Here is a 15299-nt window from a genome sequence, read left to right as displayed (position 1 = left end):
CTGTCCCTTAAATAAACACCTGTACACTATAGGTGCTACCAACAGTCCCCTTTGTCGGAGCTTTGAAGCTCTGCTCCCGAATCCTGAGCCACACAACGAAGAAACGCTCCGCACCAGGTGCTCTGCGCTTTTGGGAAATCTCGGCTCTACTAATTGCAAAATGGACCAACCTACATTTACTACATCTATTACAGATATGTCAAAATCTACCGTCAGTTCGGATTGCTTTCGAGCTGATAAAAACTGACATGAAACTCCAGCTCTTATTCCTTTTTTAATAAGTTTGTACATGTTTACAAAATAAAGAATCATATTTAAATTCAAATTTGAGAGAATAGAGTAGCCACCATCATATGCTATAGCTATTTTGTCAAAAATAAATAGTCTAAAAATGCTTGAGAAACACGCATGGATGTCCCAGACCACTTTTTAATGCTTTCAAGTCCCAACCTTAACATGAAACTCTGCTCTTAAATATACAAATATTTATAAAATTAAAATCACAGTTAATTGTCTCATTAAGAATATTTAAAAATAATACAAAATTCATTTAAATCTACAAAACATATAATGAAAAATCGAAAATCACATTCCAATAAAGAGTCCATTTTCGAAGTGTAGGCCATGATTCTACGTTGGGAAATACAGGTCTAATTAGTGTCCGTAACCGGAACAGACCAGTACCAACAAGCAGCACCCGTTCACGAGTATGACCGATAGAATTGAATGAAAGTGACATAAATATTCAAAACTATGAAGCAACTACAACATTTACTGAAAGGGAACGCTAAACTGGCTTACGTCACAGATAAACAATAATACAATATAAAACAATAACAAATAAACTTTCACGGATACCAATATTTGCGAAGAGTAAAACAACTTCATATTGTCTAACAAGTGTAGTTTATAATGTACACACAGGTAACTATTTCAGTCAGTAGTTGTTTGAACTGAGATAAAAAGACTGGAGAAATACTGAAAAGTGTTTGCACTGTGCTTGCCTACTGATTCTATTGTAAACTTCAGAGTAATCTCCCAAGAATCCATATATAATATACCATAATTTACTTATGAAGTTAGTTTGGTAGTTGATCATGGTACGGCGGGAGTTTCGTAGACAAATGGACAGAAATAGTCCAAAAATTAATATTAATTAGTGATATTATTGGATTGTTAACGGTTTAGAAGATGGTGTTGTCAAAGACAGATGCGGAGGCCCCGGCAGCTAAGGAGGAGATTCCTCATGACCATCTTTTCAAAGTTACCGGATTGTCGTCGACAAATTTAGAGAAGTTGGCTCAAGGTACGTACATTTATATTAGTATCTAAGTAAATTTTGAAATTATATCTGGTTAAGATATAGAGATTTTTAAAGATGATGGAATAATTCTCAAAACCTTGGTAATGGTATACGCTGCTAGGACATCAATAGAAGATGATTGAGTGAGGACAAAGTCACTTGACAAAGTCACTTAGAATATACTAGAAAAAAACTAGTATGATTTCTAAAGAGGCACGTGTGGATGTTGATCTGTAAAGATGTCCTTCATCATTACAGAACTATTCCCAACAATCCGCTTCCCTCTCAAGTAATGTAGATTTAAGCACACATATTTGCTGCTTTTCTATTAGTTCTATAATTTATCTGGTTTTTACGTACGAGTTCTCACTCCCAAATAGTAAAGAACTTTGAATCAATTTTTGATATTAATTAATATTAATTTACGTCTGTATGTCTATAGGTACCGTATATTTGTTAATGTTATGCTTCTCAAATTCAATTTTTTTTAAGCTACTACCAGTCTTTCCCAATTCAATTCAACTGATTTTATTTAATCATATTTTCAAACGTTATTCAAAAGTGCATGGACTTACTAAAATATTTGAATTTTATATACTGTTTTCCGCCATCTTAGTGTTCAACATTTGCAATTAATATAATTTATAAGTGCTGTATTTATAGTCGTTAGTTTTTCAACAAAATAAAAAACACAATTTTAGATTCAACTGCATTGTACTTAACAACAACTGATATGATAGATGTCCTAAATGTATCAATTATTGTGACTTTGACTTTGAAAATGATTTCATATTCAATTGTATTTGTATTTTAAGATATTTTTGTACGCTTGTATGTTACTCTTCTTTCCACAAGATTTTGTAGATTATTTTTGCAATCAATAAATGTTACTCCTTGTAAATCTAATAACTGACATAATTAAATATCTTTCTGTACATCAAAAATACTAAAACCTACTTTGGTGTTGTATCTTAATAAAACTGGAATTGTGTAATTTGTGGAGCTGAAATAAAATGAAATAAATTTATCTGCGAGTGTAATGAGATAGTTTCAAAAGACATCGCCGAAGAATCTACAGATGTTATTCGTCAAAATTACACCAAAAATATCCCAATACCTGTTACAAAGTAAGAGATTATTAAACAAAATACGCCTCAAACTGGTCTAGTTTACGTTAGCATTGGAATAATGCCAAGTGTGAAACCAGCCGCCCATCGACGTATTTACTGTGAAATGTCACAGTACAGTTTATGGCGGTTTAAAATTTTATGTTTGGAGCTGAATAAATATTTATTTAGAGAATAGAAAAGCACGTCCATAGTCACGAATGGTTGTTCAAATTTTCCAGGATATTAATTTGTTTTATTGTTACGAAAAAAAATTGTAAAATTGATCATTAATTGATCAGTCTCACCTATTTCTGCAGTCAGCAGCTTGTTTTGTAACATGTATTTCGTTTTATTTTTTGTTGTGTTTTGTTTTTTGCTGTTGTTTTTGTTGGTTGCCAGATTAGGCAGTGAAATTACACGGCATCTTAGTTCTACCTGATGATAACGAATGGATGGTATCGCAAATATACATTAACTACGTTCAAATGTATTTTTAGATGCAGAAACAGCAGATTTCGAGACGGCCATTGCGGCTACAGGATACGGCAAGTTCAATGTGTACCTGATGCTGTGCACCTTACCTGCCTTCTGCAGCGCCGTGTCTGTTACCAGCTCGGTGTCATACATCTTCACACAGGCACAGTGTGACATGCAGCTCAGTCTACTGGACATGGGGACACTGAACGCCATCACATATGGAGGTAATAATAATAATAATAGCCTTGTAAATTGGTGGTTTGTATTCACACACTTAAACTTAAAAATGTAAAGTAATAATAAAATTATTTAAAAGAGCAACACGCAAGTAATAATAATAATAAGTTTATTTGAATAAATGATTTTCTATCCTATTCTATTCTATTTCTGGACAACTCATACGTTTCACGTAGTTAGTCGCATGTTCGATTCCTCGAATCGTGTTTACTATGTTACACAAGCTCTGCTTAGCTTGGGATTATATAATAATACGTTATAATTAACACAGCGTCATCTAGTCCCAAGTTAAGCAGAGCTTGTGTTCTGTATACTACACAAGTGGTACAAATACTTAGATATTTATTTTTTGTAGATACATAGAAAACACTCAGACCGGTACAAACAATCATATTCAAGAATACTAATATTTGCATTACGCAAGCAATGTAACCCGCGACCATCGGAAGTAAGGTGGTGTGCTAAACCGCTAGACTACAGAGGCTGTCCAACAATTATATGACAACAAAAGACTGTAAAGACTCATGAAAAGTAATTTTTTATGAGACTAAAAAGTCTGTATCACTTACTTTACCTACCAAAGTTACTAAACTGTGTCTGAATTTCTTTAAAATAGAAAATACTTTATTCAAACAAACTTAAATTTAAGCATTTTTGAATAGTCACATTTATTCTTTTTAATCTTTTTTTATACAATTGTGGTAAACTGAAATCAGCTGAAATAATCTGAAAATCAGCGCTGTAGTGACACGCTGCGGCACCAGCTGAGTGGAAGCCTTTTCAGCATAGCGAATTATTAGTTTTTAAGTTTTCTTTTTTACTCTGTACTCTTTTTTATGCTGAATAAATGATTATTATTATTATTATTATTAAACAAGCATACGGCTCATCTTATGGTAAATGGTTACCGTAGCCTATGGACGCCTGAAACAACAGAGGTCTTACGTGCGCGTTGTCGTTGCCCTTAAGAAACCTTAATATACCCTTCTTGAAAAACCCCATGCTGTAGTCTCGTGAGAAAACCGCGGCAGGAAGTTCCTCTACTTAATCTATATCTCATTCGGAAAGCTGTCTCATCACAAGGAGAATGAGCAATAAATTTGCTTGTTGCTCTACACTCGGTTATATTTCATCATAATTTCTATTTCTTTGCAATATTATTAGTAATTATTAACACTATTACTTACAAAGAATAACTTGTCGTTAAAACACGAAAACACCTAATTTATAACGGTTTATTTAATATTCAAATTCCTCCTAGTCTAATATTTGTATACAAACTGAGTAAAATGAGATCATACATGCGTACATTTATATGATAATATTGATTCAATACTAGGTTATTATAATATAATAACTGGCAGAAAGAAACTGAATAAGCGTGGCCTAGGTTCTTGCCTTGGGGAAGGCCTGGACTGAATATGGGTGGCCCAAGATTGTGCCTTGAGGAAGGCCTATCCCCAGTCAGGCAATATGGTAATAATAATTATACTTAGTTCAATTTCCAATACAGATTGAACTGGAAGGTTTTTTTCAGACTACTCTAATACTGTTTGCCTGCAGTTGGCCTTTACAGCTTCACAGGACGATAAGGAGCGAGTGCAGATGGCACTATAAATCCGCGGAAGAACTTATGAAGCGGCTGAAGGCCAACTCCCGCCTGACGGATATGACTTTAGTCTGCACAGCTAGGGGTTCGAACCTCGTCTCAGGCCGTCGTAACTTCGAACGGGATTGTTAGAGTTGTGCAGGCCTAGTCAACGGAGAGTCCAGTCAAACGAGTTACAAACATGAGAATTATGTATAAACTAGCTTTTCCTCGCGGCTTCGCTCGCGTTAATTTATCCCTTTAGGGGTGGAATTTATCAAAATCCTTTCTTCCTCTTCTTAATGCAAGCAAAGTCTCAGCCAGATTGGTTTAAAATTGATGAAGTTTCATATAAACTTTCATCCCCTATTTTATCTCCTTGGGGTAGAATTGATCAAAATCCTTTCTTAGCGGATGCCTACGTCATATCATCTACCTGAATGCCAAATTTCAGCTCGATCCGTCCAGTGGTTTGGGCTGTGCGTTGATAGATCACTACGTCAGTCACCTTTGAGTTATATATATTTAGATGTATAAAAAATATTCCTTGAAAAAAATTCTGATTACCTATCAAATATATCAGCAAATTTAATTACAATGAGCCTATTTATAATTACGTCATATAGCAATAAGATCGTTTAATTGTTTCACGATGACTTTGTTGAAAGTCAATATAATAGCGTAATTTTCAGATGTAAATATTGATTATACAAACATTCTGTATTGTTTAGCGAATGCGTGAAATTTACATAGTATCATAGTTATTTACGGTTTGTTTGATACTCATACATGTCTTTTAATTAAACGAGACAATATTGTTATCAAAAATATTTCTCGTACCATTGGCAAATAATGTTATGCCCCACATGATAGAAAATGGTGATCATTGCTTATAGACATGAACACGAACATAGAATGTACATATTATATGTATTGATGTGCTCCCTCTAATATGACTTAGTATAATGATTGTAAGATATATCAACTCTATGTACTAATAATAAAATAACAACTATATAACATTAATTTAACTATGTCTCTAACAAAATTCACTTTAGCATTTAAAATATAACCAGTACATCCTGTGCTCAAACACCGAATGCCGCGGCTTACAAAAACCTTCCCTTTTATACAGAGAAGATATGAGTGGGGGTTATACGAAACTAGTTTAACATACCGAGTAATAATGAAACTACCTTCTTTTAATATTAAATATTTGTACTTATTTTTGGTAAATTTGTATTATTATTTTATTTTTATATTATATTGACATCCATAAAATTGTTATATGGGGCCTGACCAAAATAGATTTATATATAAATCAAATTAAGTCAAACAAAAATGCAAAAATTAACTTAATAAGAGCACGGACTTTGTGTCTGTGGTTAATAATAAAAAAACAAAAAAAAAATATTAAATATCAGATTTTTCGACAATTTCGATCTGAACCCTAACATGATGACTGGCTCATCCGTCATACTCGTAAACGGCTGCTGCTATCAATAAATATTAGGTGATTCACATCGGATATGATAATAAAAATATGCCTATGTCCAGCAGTGGACGTCTTCCGGGCTGCGATGATGATGATGATGATATTAAAAATCATTGTCATTTTATGAAGAATTTATATAGTATAAATAATATTAGTGGATGCCCAGTGGAAGTTTGACTATAATTGAAACAGTCATGCTCGCTATAAAGTTCAAACTTGTGGCGGCGTGGTGGGCTGGGTCGATGTGCTCCCTCTAATATGGTTGAGTGCAATGATGACTGGCTCATCCTCGTGAACGGGTGCTACTTGGACTTGAACACTGATTAGACTTTTTGCTTTTGCAATAGCATATGTGTCACTCCTAAATTTGAATGAATCTGTATTATTGTAAACATGTACAACATTTATTTGAAAAGAATACGAGCTGAGTTTCTTGTCAGTTCTCATCTCGAAATCATTCCGAACTGACGGTAGATTTGACATATCATAAGAGTCTGTAATAGACCTACATGAATAAAGATATTTTGATTTTTTTGGAAATCTTACTAATATTATAAACACGAAAGTTTGTAAGCATTGATGTTTGTCACACAAAAACTATTGAACTGAATTTGATAAAACTTTATAGTAATATAGTTTATGCATCAGAATAACACATGCTATATTTTATATTTTATATTGGGACTGGTCTGTTCAGGTTGTGAACACTGATTAAATTTTTTGTTCTTTGCGATATCATATGCTGGTGGTCACTCTATTCTCGCAAATTTGAATTTTAATGACTGTGTATTATTATAAACATGTTCCACTATTATTTGAAAAAATACGAGCTGAATTTCTTGTCAGTTCTTCTCATCTCGATATCATTCCGAACTGACGGTAGATTTGACATATCATAAGAGTCTGTAATAGACCTACATGAATAAAGATATTTTGAATTGGAATTTGAATTGAAATTTAACGCGAGTGAAACCGCGGGTACACAGCTAGTACCTATAATAAAACTTAAAACAAATGGTTTCCAGGTATGATCTCATCAGCTTTGGTATGGGGCTTTCTATCAGACACCCTGGGCCGGCGGAGGATCATGGTGTGGGGGTTTTTGTTCACTGGCATCCTGGAAATGTGCGTTGGCATCAGCCAAAACTTCATCATGCTACTCCTGACCAGGTTCTTCAGTGGTTTCTTGTGAGTATTTATATTACACTAACTGTGGAGCGTGGCTTCGTCTAACGATAGTTGAGATATTACAATGAACTTGGACAATTCACAGAGTGCCATCCAATCCCAAGTTATCAGAGCTTGTGTTATGAGTACTAGTCAACTGATATAAATACTTACACATTTGTTTTTGTATATGTAATATGGATAGAAAACATCCAGACCGATACAAACAATCATACTCATGAATACAAATGTTTGTACTGTATGAAGAATAGGACCTGAGATTATCAAAGACTTTTGAATAGTTATAATAATAATAATAAGAGTGTGTTTATTATGGCATCAATGACCCATTTGTGAAAGTGTGTGTGTAAGTAATTTTAAATCTAATGTTAGTATTTTTTTTTATTTTATTATCCTTACTAATATTACAAATGTGAAAGTAGGGTTGTTTGTTATGCTTTCACGCAAAAACTACTGAAACGATCATCATGAACTTGTGTACAATACCTCCAGAACATGTCTACGAAATACACATGTTCTGGAGGTATTTAAATTTAGAATGAACATAAGATACTTTTTATTAAAAAAAAAAACAAATATTTATTATAAAAATAAAATAAAATAATATCAACAATTTGCCACTTCAACTCCATTTAGCAGCCAGTAATGAAGTTAATTAATGGATTCAATGCAGACGAAGCCGCGGTTAAAAGCTATTTTGAGAATGAGAAAGAAACTTTCATATTGTTATTTTAAATAAGTGTTCTTTATTATTACATTTTTAAGAACATCCTAAGTAGACCAGGACCAGGACCAGACCAGGTTTTAGAGGAGCTTCCTCCCACGTACGCTTATGTCGAGGCCAGGCCCCATGTTGTAGGCTCGCAAAATAACCTGCCGAGGTTTTCTCACGAGACTACAGCATGGGAATTTTTAAGAAGGGTAAATAAAGATTTCTTAAGAGTTGGCAACGCGCACGTGACTACTGTGTTACACGATAATCGTACCTTTCAGTTTCAACGGCCCATTCGCAGTCCTCATCTCGTACCTGGCGGAGCTCCACCGCACCGAGTTAAGGGCTAAGGTGATCCTCCTCACCAGTTTGTTTTATACGATCGCCAACACGGCCCTGCCGCTGCTGGCCTGGGCTATACTCACCAAGGATTGGCACTTCTACATTTTTGGGACTAGTTTTGGTGAGTATAAACATTTTAACTGATTGATATGAAATAAAGATTAACAACTGGAAATAGAAATCTATTCAAATAAACTTAATGTAAGCACTTTTGAATAGTCACATTATAGGCATGTTATGCGGAGGAACGAGAACCATGTATTATGGAAAGTGTATATGACTGTGGATGGTTGTAAAGGGAGGGGACGCCCTAAGAAAATATGGATGGATTGTGTGAAAAATGATGTGAATAAAAGAAGAGTATGCTCAGATATGGCGGCCGATAGAGAGCAGTGGAAGAGAATGACATACTACACCGACCACAAATAATAGGATAAAGGCAATGATGATGATATTTGTTTTATTTTTCCAAGCAGCGGATCATGTATTGTGGGGCCCTGGGCTAAATCTGCTTAGGTGCCTACCTAATTATATTACTCAACTAAAAAAATACACCGACCAAAAACAAGCGACCAGAAATTCTCCGTTCCTTTCTATAGACTCGCGCTTACATGGGTTGATTTATGAGAGTTTTTTACCATTCTAGATATTTTGTATATTCTAAATATCATTTTATTGGTGACTGGCCCTTTGTATCTTCGGGCTCCCTGGGCTGCAGCGCAAAAAGTCCTTAGGTAGATCCGCCCCTGATTCTACCTCTCATTCGGACCGCATACTCATCACAAGAAGAATGAGCAAGAAACTTGTGTGTCGATCTTTTATTTAATTTTAAATAAATGTTGTTTTAAGTAGATTTACATTAATAAGGATTCAGTATACCACAATCTACATAGAAACCGCCACGCACTCGATTTTTGGAGAATAGGGGATTATTAGTAAGAGAAGAATCTTCTCATTACAAGTCAGGTCCCCTGAAACCATCCTGATCAATTCTGCATGATAAGTAACTGATCGAACTTCATGCTGATCTTATCGTAGTCCACTGTGGCTAATACCTCTAACAACCCCATCTAGTTTAATTGTCGTGAAGATATTTATTTGTAACTGCGTTTGTATATGTAGCTAAGTTAAAATTGAAACACGGCAAAAATTTATAAAATATAATAATAGTAATAACCCCAGGACAATTCACATAGCGCCATCTAGTCTGCAGCTAAGCAGAGCTGTGTACTGGTACCCATAAGACAACCTGTACTTAGAATACAACTGATATAATATTTAGCATACTTATATATCTTTTTCTAAATGCATACATAACATAGAAAACACCCAGACAAACAAATGTTGAATTGAACCCACGACCATCGGAAGTAAAGCCGCGTGCTAAACCACAAAACTACCAGGTTTCTCTGTCGAAACTGTAACAAAAACCAAATAATTTATGGCATTGGAGAAATCATAATCTTTATTAACAGTAATCCATGCTTGGAACCTGTTCCTCCTGGCGACGGCCTTGATTCCGCTGATCACTGGCCTGGTCTTCTTCTGCATGCCAGAGAGCCCCAAGTTTTTAATGTCAAGAGGAAGAAACGCAGAAGCAATGCAGATCTTCAAAAGAATATACGCTATGAACACTGGGAAGCCAATGGAAGACTATCCTGTAAGTAGAATAGAAGTAGAATAGAATATAATTGTATTGACTCGTTGTGTTGTGTCAAGGAAAATAATAATGACTGAATGAATATAATTGAAATAAAGAATATTTCAATCTTAACTAGATTAAATTATTTTCAGATAAAATTGTTAGTTGAGGAGAAGTCTGAACAGCAGGCTGAGGGGCTGGCGGCGCTGCGAGGTGGCTGGTCGCAGCTGGCACCTCTGTTCCGCCCTCCGCACCTCAAATGGCTGATGCTTATCTGCGTCATACACGTCTGTTGTATGTTTGGGTACGTTGGTGTATAATGTAGTAAATGAAAATGTCCTGGACAGTTTCCACTTACGCCGCTAGAGGACGTTACTATGCTATTAAGATTTTTTTGTGCTCTGAGTCAAACGAAATGTTTGTATTTGCGATTCGATTCCATCAGGTCCTGTAGCAATCAGTTCTAGTAAAGAATATATCAACCACCTGTACTTATATTTAGTACATCTTGATTCTAGAGATGTGCTAACTCGCAACAAACATAATTCGAGTTAACTCGAGTTGAAGATCAGATGGCTCGAGTTAGATGGTATAAAGATTTTTTTTTTAATTTTTCGAACAAATCTAATGTTTTTGGCCGCAGCTAACCTTGAAAGCTTCACCGAACTATAGAGAGTTATGCCATTCACGAGTATGACAATGTAAATAGATAACGATGTTACAAAATATGGGTTGGTGGTGGAGGCGTGAAAACTTAGGAGTTTATTTATTTATTTTTATTTATTTATATACTCTTTATTGCACCAGGAAAAATTACATTAATAGAGTAATTAAAATAAAAGGGTACAAAAGGCGCTATGCTATCGCTTATGCAATCTCTTCCAGGCAACCTTTGGGTAGAGGAGAAAAAAAACAAAAGGTGGTAGGTGGCACTAGAATAGGAGAGAGAAAAAAAAAAACATAATAATAATAATGACAAATGAATAATAATGAATAACATAACATATTACATATATAAACAGTATACATCAATATTAATATTATATATATATATATAAATATATATATACATACATACATACATACATAACAACATGCAACAAATAGATACAACACAACACAAAATAATGCAAGCAGCAAGTAACTGTGATACACGCATAGGAATAATACCTACTAGTAATATAACAATGATGACGACAGAAAAGAAACATTATAAGGAAAGATAATGTGATTTGACCGAGTTCTTAAAGCTGGGTAGTGATCGTGAGCTACGTATGGAGGAAGGTAATGAGTTCCATAGTCGAACGGCATGTACCGAAAAGGATTTGGTGTAGAATGAGGATGTGTGGGAAGGGATTTTGAGACGGAGGTTTGTTGCACTGCGTAAGCCATGATGTTGAGTTTATGTATTTCTTGGTTATTTCCAATGCTTGTCCATACAGGTCCAATACAATAAGATTGTGGTACCCTCAACTAGCTTCTATGATTGACTCGGGGAGCAACGAGGGGTTGTGCTCGGCCATCGCTCCGGATACCAACCCTGCTCCTGACGTACTGTGCCAGCCGATACAAACAGATATGTTAACATACCTCCAGAGTGCAGTAGTGGGCGCTGGCTCTGTTATTACGTATGGTATTGGAGGTCTGCTGATTAATAGGTAGGTACATATAATACTAGCTACTCGCCCTGGCTTCGCCCGGATGTACATGTATTATACATATAAACCTTCCTCTTGAGTCACTCTATCTATTAAAAAAAACCGCTTCAAAATCCGTTGCGTAGTTCTAAAGATTTAAGCATACATAGGGACAGACAGACAGTGACATTGTTTTATACTATGTAATGAAGGGGCCGTTAAGATATTACGTAAGCAGATTTATTACAATTATTTAACCCCCATTTTTCAATTAATGTATTGTTTTTTAGCAAAGACAATATGAGGGTTGCCATTTTCTACAGATGACGTAATCATCATCTATACTCGCTCACCCCCATGTCACCCAAAATAAGCAATCCAAAATAAGAACGTCAAGTTTTTAATGTTATAATTTTAATTTTTTTCCCTACCGTCCAGTTACGTATATAGATCTAATTGAGAAGAACTGGCAAGAAACTCAATTGAATTACTGTTTTTTTTAAAAGCAAATGTAGTCACAATGTATAGGTATTTATATAGGTGTCTATGTCTAACATTAAATGAAAATCCCGTGCATGAATAACTATTACCATGCACGCTCGTAATTCAAGTAATCGTTTAGTGAGGCTTTGCTCACTAAATATGATTTAACAGATGTTTTGAATTTATTTAAGGGTAATTCCAATATATAATTTATTTATTATTATTCCTTTCTTCATTACAGATGCGGCAAGAGATTTGTCGCTGGCATCTGTAGTTTGTTAAGTGCAGCTATATTGGTTATGCTACCTTTGTGGGGTACCGGAGCTTTCTCTGTGGTTGCTATGGTGACCATTGCGCTAGCATTCACCTCGCTTGGTGGCGCAACTCTGTCTAGCATCTGTGTAGACCTATTTCCTACCTCGCTAAGGTAAGTTACCATCATCATCAAGTTTAGTATTGAATAAAAGAAGAAAATTATTAAGTGCATTTCAAGTTCGCAACACGCAAGTTTCTTGCTCGTTCTTCTTGTGATGAGTCTGCGTTCCGGATGAGTGGTAGAAAAAAAAACTCTTTATTGCGCACACACAAACAAAGAACAATAATTTTTACAAAATTTCTTTTTGAATGTTTTTTTTCATTTGCCGACCAATTTTTTATATTGCGTCAAAACTGGTCACATCATGTTCAATTTAAAATTTTACTGGTCTACCTAGTAAATTTATGCATGTAAAGTCTCAGCCCGATCGGTTTGAAATTGACAAAGTTTCATATAAACTTTCATCCCCTATTTTATCCCCTTGGGGGTAGAATTAATCAAAATCCTTTCTTAGCGGATGCCTACGTCATAACATCTATCTGCATGCCAAATTTCAGCCCGATCCGTCCAGTGGTTTGGGCTGTGCGTTGATAGATCACTATGTCAGTTACTTTTGAGTTATATATATATATATATAGATCTTTATATCCCAGGCTATCTTTATATTAGCCTGGGATATAAAGATACTCATGAATACAATTGCATCGTGCGAGGTATAGAACTTGTGACCATGGGAAGTAAGGCGGTGTGTCATAAACATGTCATCACTTACAGAGTGATGGCAATGGCAACATATCTGATGAGCGGCCGGCTGGGCACTATCAGCGGGACCATAGCCTTCCCGGCACTCGTAGAGTATGGCTGTCTCCCACCGTTTCTCACTATAGCTGCTGTCCTTGCAGGTAAGTCACTTTTGATAGTCTTACGGTTGATAATGGAATGGTGCACCCATTAGGTCCGGTCAGTTAGGCCATCGTCGCAAATTCACCAGGAATTTATCATGATGGTTACCAGGGGGAACCGCGTGGAGGTCAACATACAGTACATTGCAATGGAGTCAACAAACTACATTACTAACAATCCCCTTTCTCCCTAAATTATTTTATTAATATGATATTATTTAGGACTAGCTTTTGCCCGCGGCTTCGTTCTCGTTAATTTATCCTCTTAAGGGTGGAATTCATCAAAATCCTTTCTTAGGGGTTGCCTACGTCATAGTAGCTTTATGCATGCAAAGTCTCAGCCCGATCGGTTTGAAATTGACAAAGTTTCATACAAACTTTCATCCCCTATTTTATCCACTTGGGGGTAGAATTAATCAAAATCCTTTCTTAGCGGATGCCTACGTCATAACATCTACCTGCATGCCAAATTTCAGCCCGATCCGTCCAGTGGTTTGGGTTATGCGTTGATAGATCACTATGTCAGTCACCTTTGAATTATATATATTTAGATTCAGTACAGAATAATGAGACACATGAATATGTAACAAAGATACTCGAATAGTACGGTATTAATATCTATTAGTCAAACTTTTCACTAATAGAACATTTCTATTAAGTAGAACATATAACATGTAACCCCATCTAGTATTAAAATGTATTAACAGAGAACAAAAGTTAAATAGCGCCATCTGTAATAAGAAATTGAAACTACGTACACTTATTTTTACAAAAAATATAAGCCTGTGTTTCTAGATGGCGCTGTTAAAATTTATGCCCTGCTAGCACATACTGCAAGCGCAGATGTCTGGTTTAATTCCCATATTTAATTACAAGTGTATTTAATTACATGACGGCCTCGGTGGTCTAGCGGTTTACCACACCGCTTTACGTCCGATGGTCGCGGGTTCGATTCCTCGCACGGCACAAACATTTGTATTCATGAGTATGATTGTTTGTATCGGTCTGGGTATTTTCTATGTATAATATGTATGTATTTACGAAAAAAAAAACTATGTATTTGTATCAGTTGTCTAGTACCCATAACACAAGCTTTAGTTAGCTTAACTTGGGTCTAGATGGCGCTGTGTGAATTGTCCTGAGATTATTATTATTATTATTATTATTATTACAAGTGCATTTTAAATAAAACTATATATTTTCTGATTTCAGCTTACGGCATTGGCTGCGCATTGGTTCCAAACACCACGCTAAAGAAACTAGAATAACTGTATTCATATATAGCCAAAGATTTTTATATGTTAATGTCCCAAATTATATGTAAAATTGTATTTTTATGGATTCTGTATATGTTATTTCTTTTTTGTTAGGATTTATTTAGTATAGTTACACTTTGTAACTAATAAGTAAAAACAAATTATATATATTGTTATATCATAATTTTTTATTATTAATATTTTAAAATGTGCCCTCTCTCTCTCTCTCCCTTTTTTTTATGCCACTGAAAACCAGAGTTATGTTCAGACAGAACATACAATATAGCTGAGTGGAAACATTTCAGTCCCCATATATATGTAGAAAATGATTCTTATATGTAAATTTATTTTAAATTTTCTATATATACATGTTAAATTGAGTTTAAATATATATTTTATTTTATATTTTTTTTGTTTATATCGTAACTGAAAAGCACTGAATATTTTTTTCTTTCTTCCTTTCATGGAGCAAGAGTGAATTAAATTTATAAATTAACCATAAATTGCAACTTATATTATAATGATAAAGTTTGTGAGTTAGGATGTTAGAGATGATCTCCGGACTAATTTTGAAAATCTTTTAGTTTTTTCGGTGTGTTTTTAACCATAGTG

General features: G+C 34.9%; 1 protein-coding gene across 1 annotated transcript; it reads left to right on the top strand.

The window, feature by feature from the left end:
• Positions 1–1191: 1191 nt before the first annotated feature.
• On the top strand, positions 1192–14699 carry LOC131848713 (synaptic vesicle glycoprotein 2A-like). Its single transcript, XM_059198650.1, has 10 exons — positions 1192–1306; positions 2910–3113; positions 7235–7397; positions 8391–8572; positions 9927–10111; positions 10246–10397; positions 11536–11751; positions 12455–12640; positions 13304–13431; positions 14644–14699. Exons 1-10 carry the CDS (start codon positions 1192–1194, stop codon positions 14697–14699), a joined length of 1587 nt encoding a protein of 528 aa, XP_059054633.1.
• Positions 14700–15299: the final 600 nt, after the last annotated feature.

The sequence above is a fragment of the Achroia grisella genome, unplaced genomic scaffold, assembly GCF_030625045.1.
Source record: "Achroia grisella isolate CSIRO2021 unplaced genomic scaffold, CSIRO_AGI_Agris_v1 utg567, whole genome shotgun sequence".
Classification (NCBI taxonomy): domain Eukaryota; kingdom Metazoa; phylum Arthropoda; class Insecta; order Lepidoptera; family Pyralidae; genus Achroia; species Achroia grisella.
This window is presented reverse-complemented; position numbering and strand designations above follow the sequence as displayed.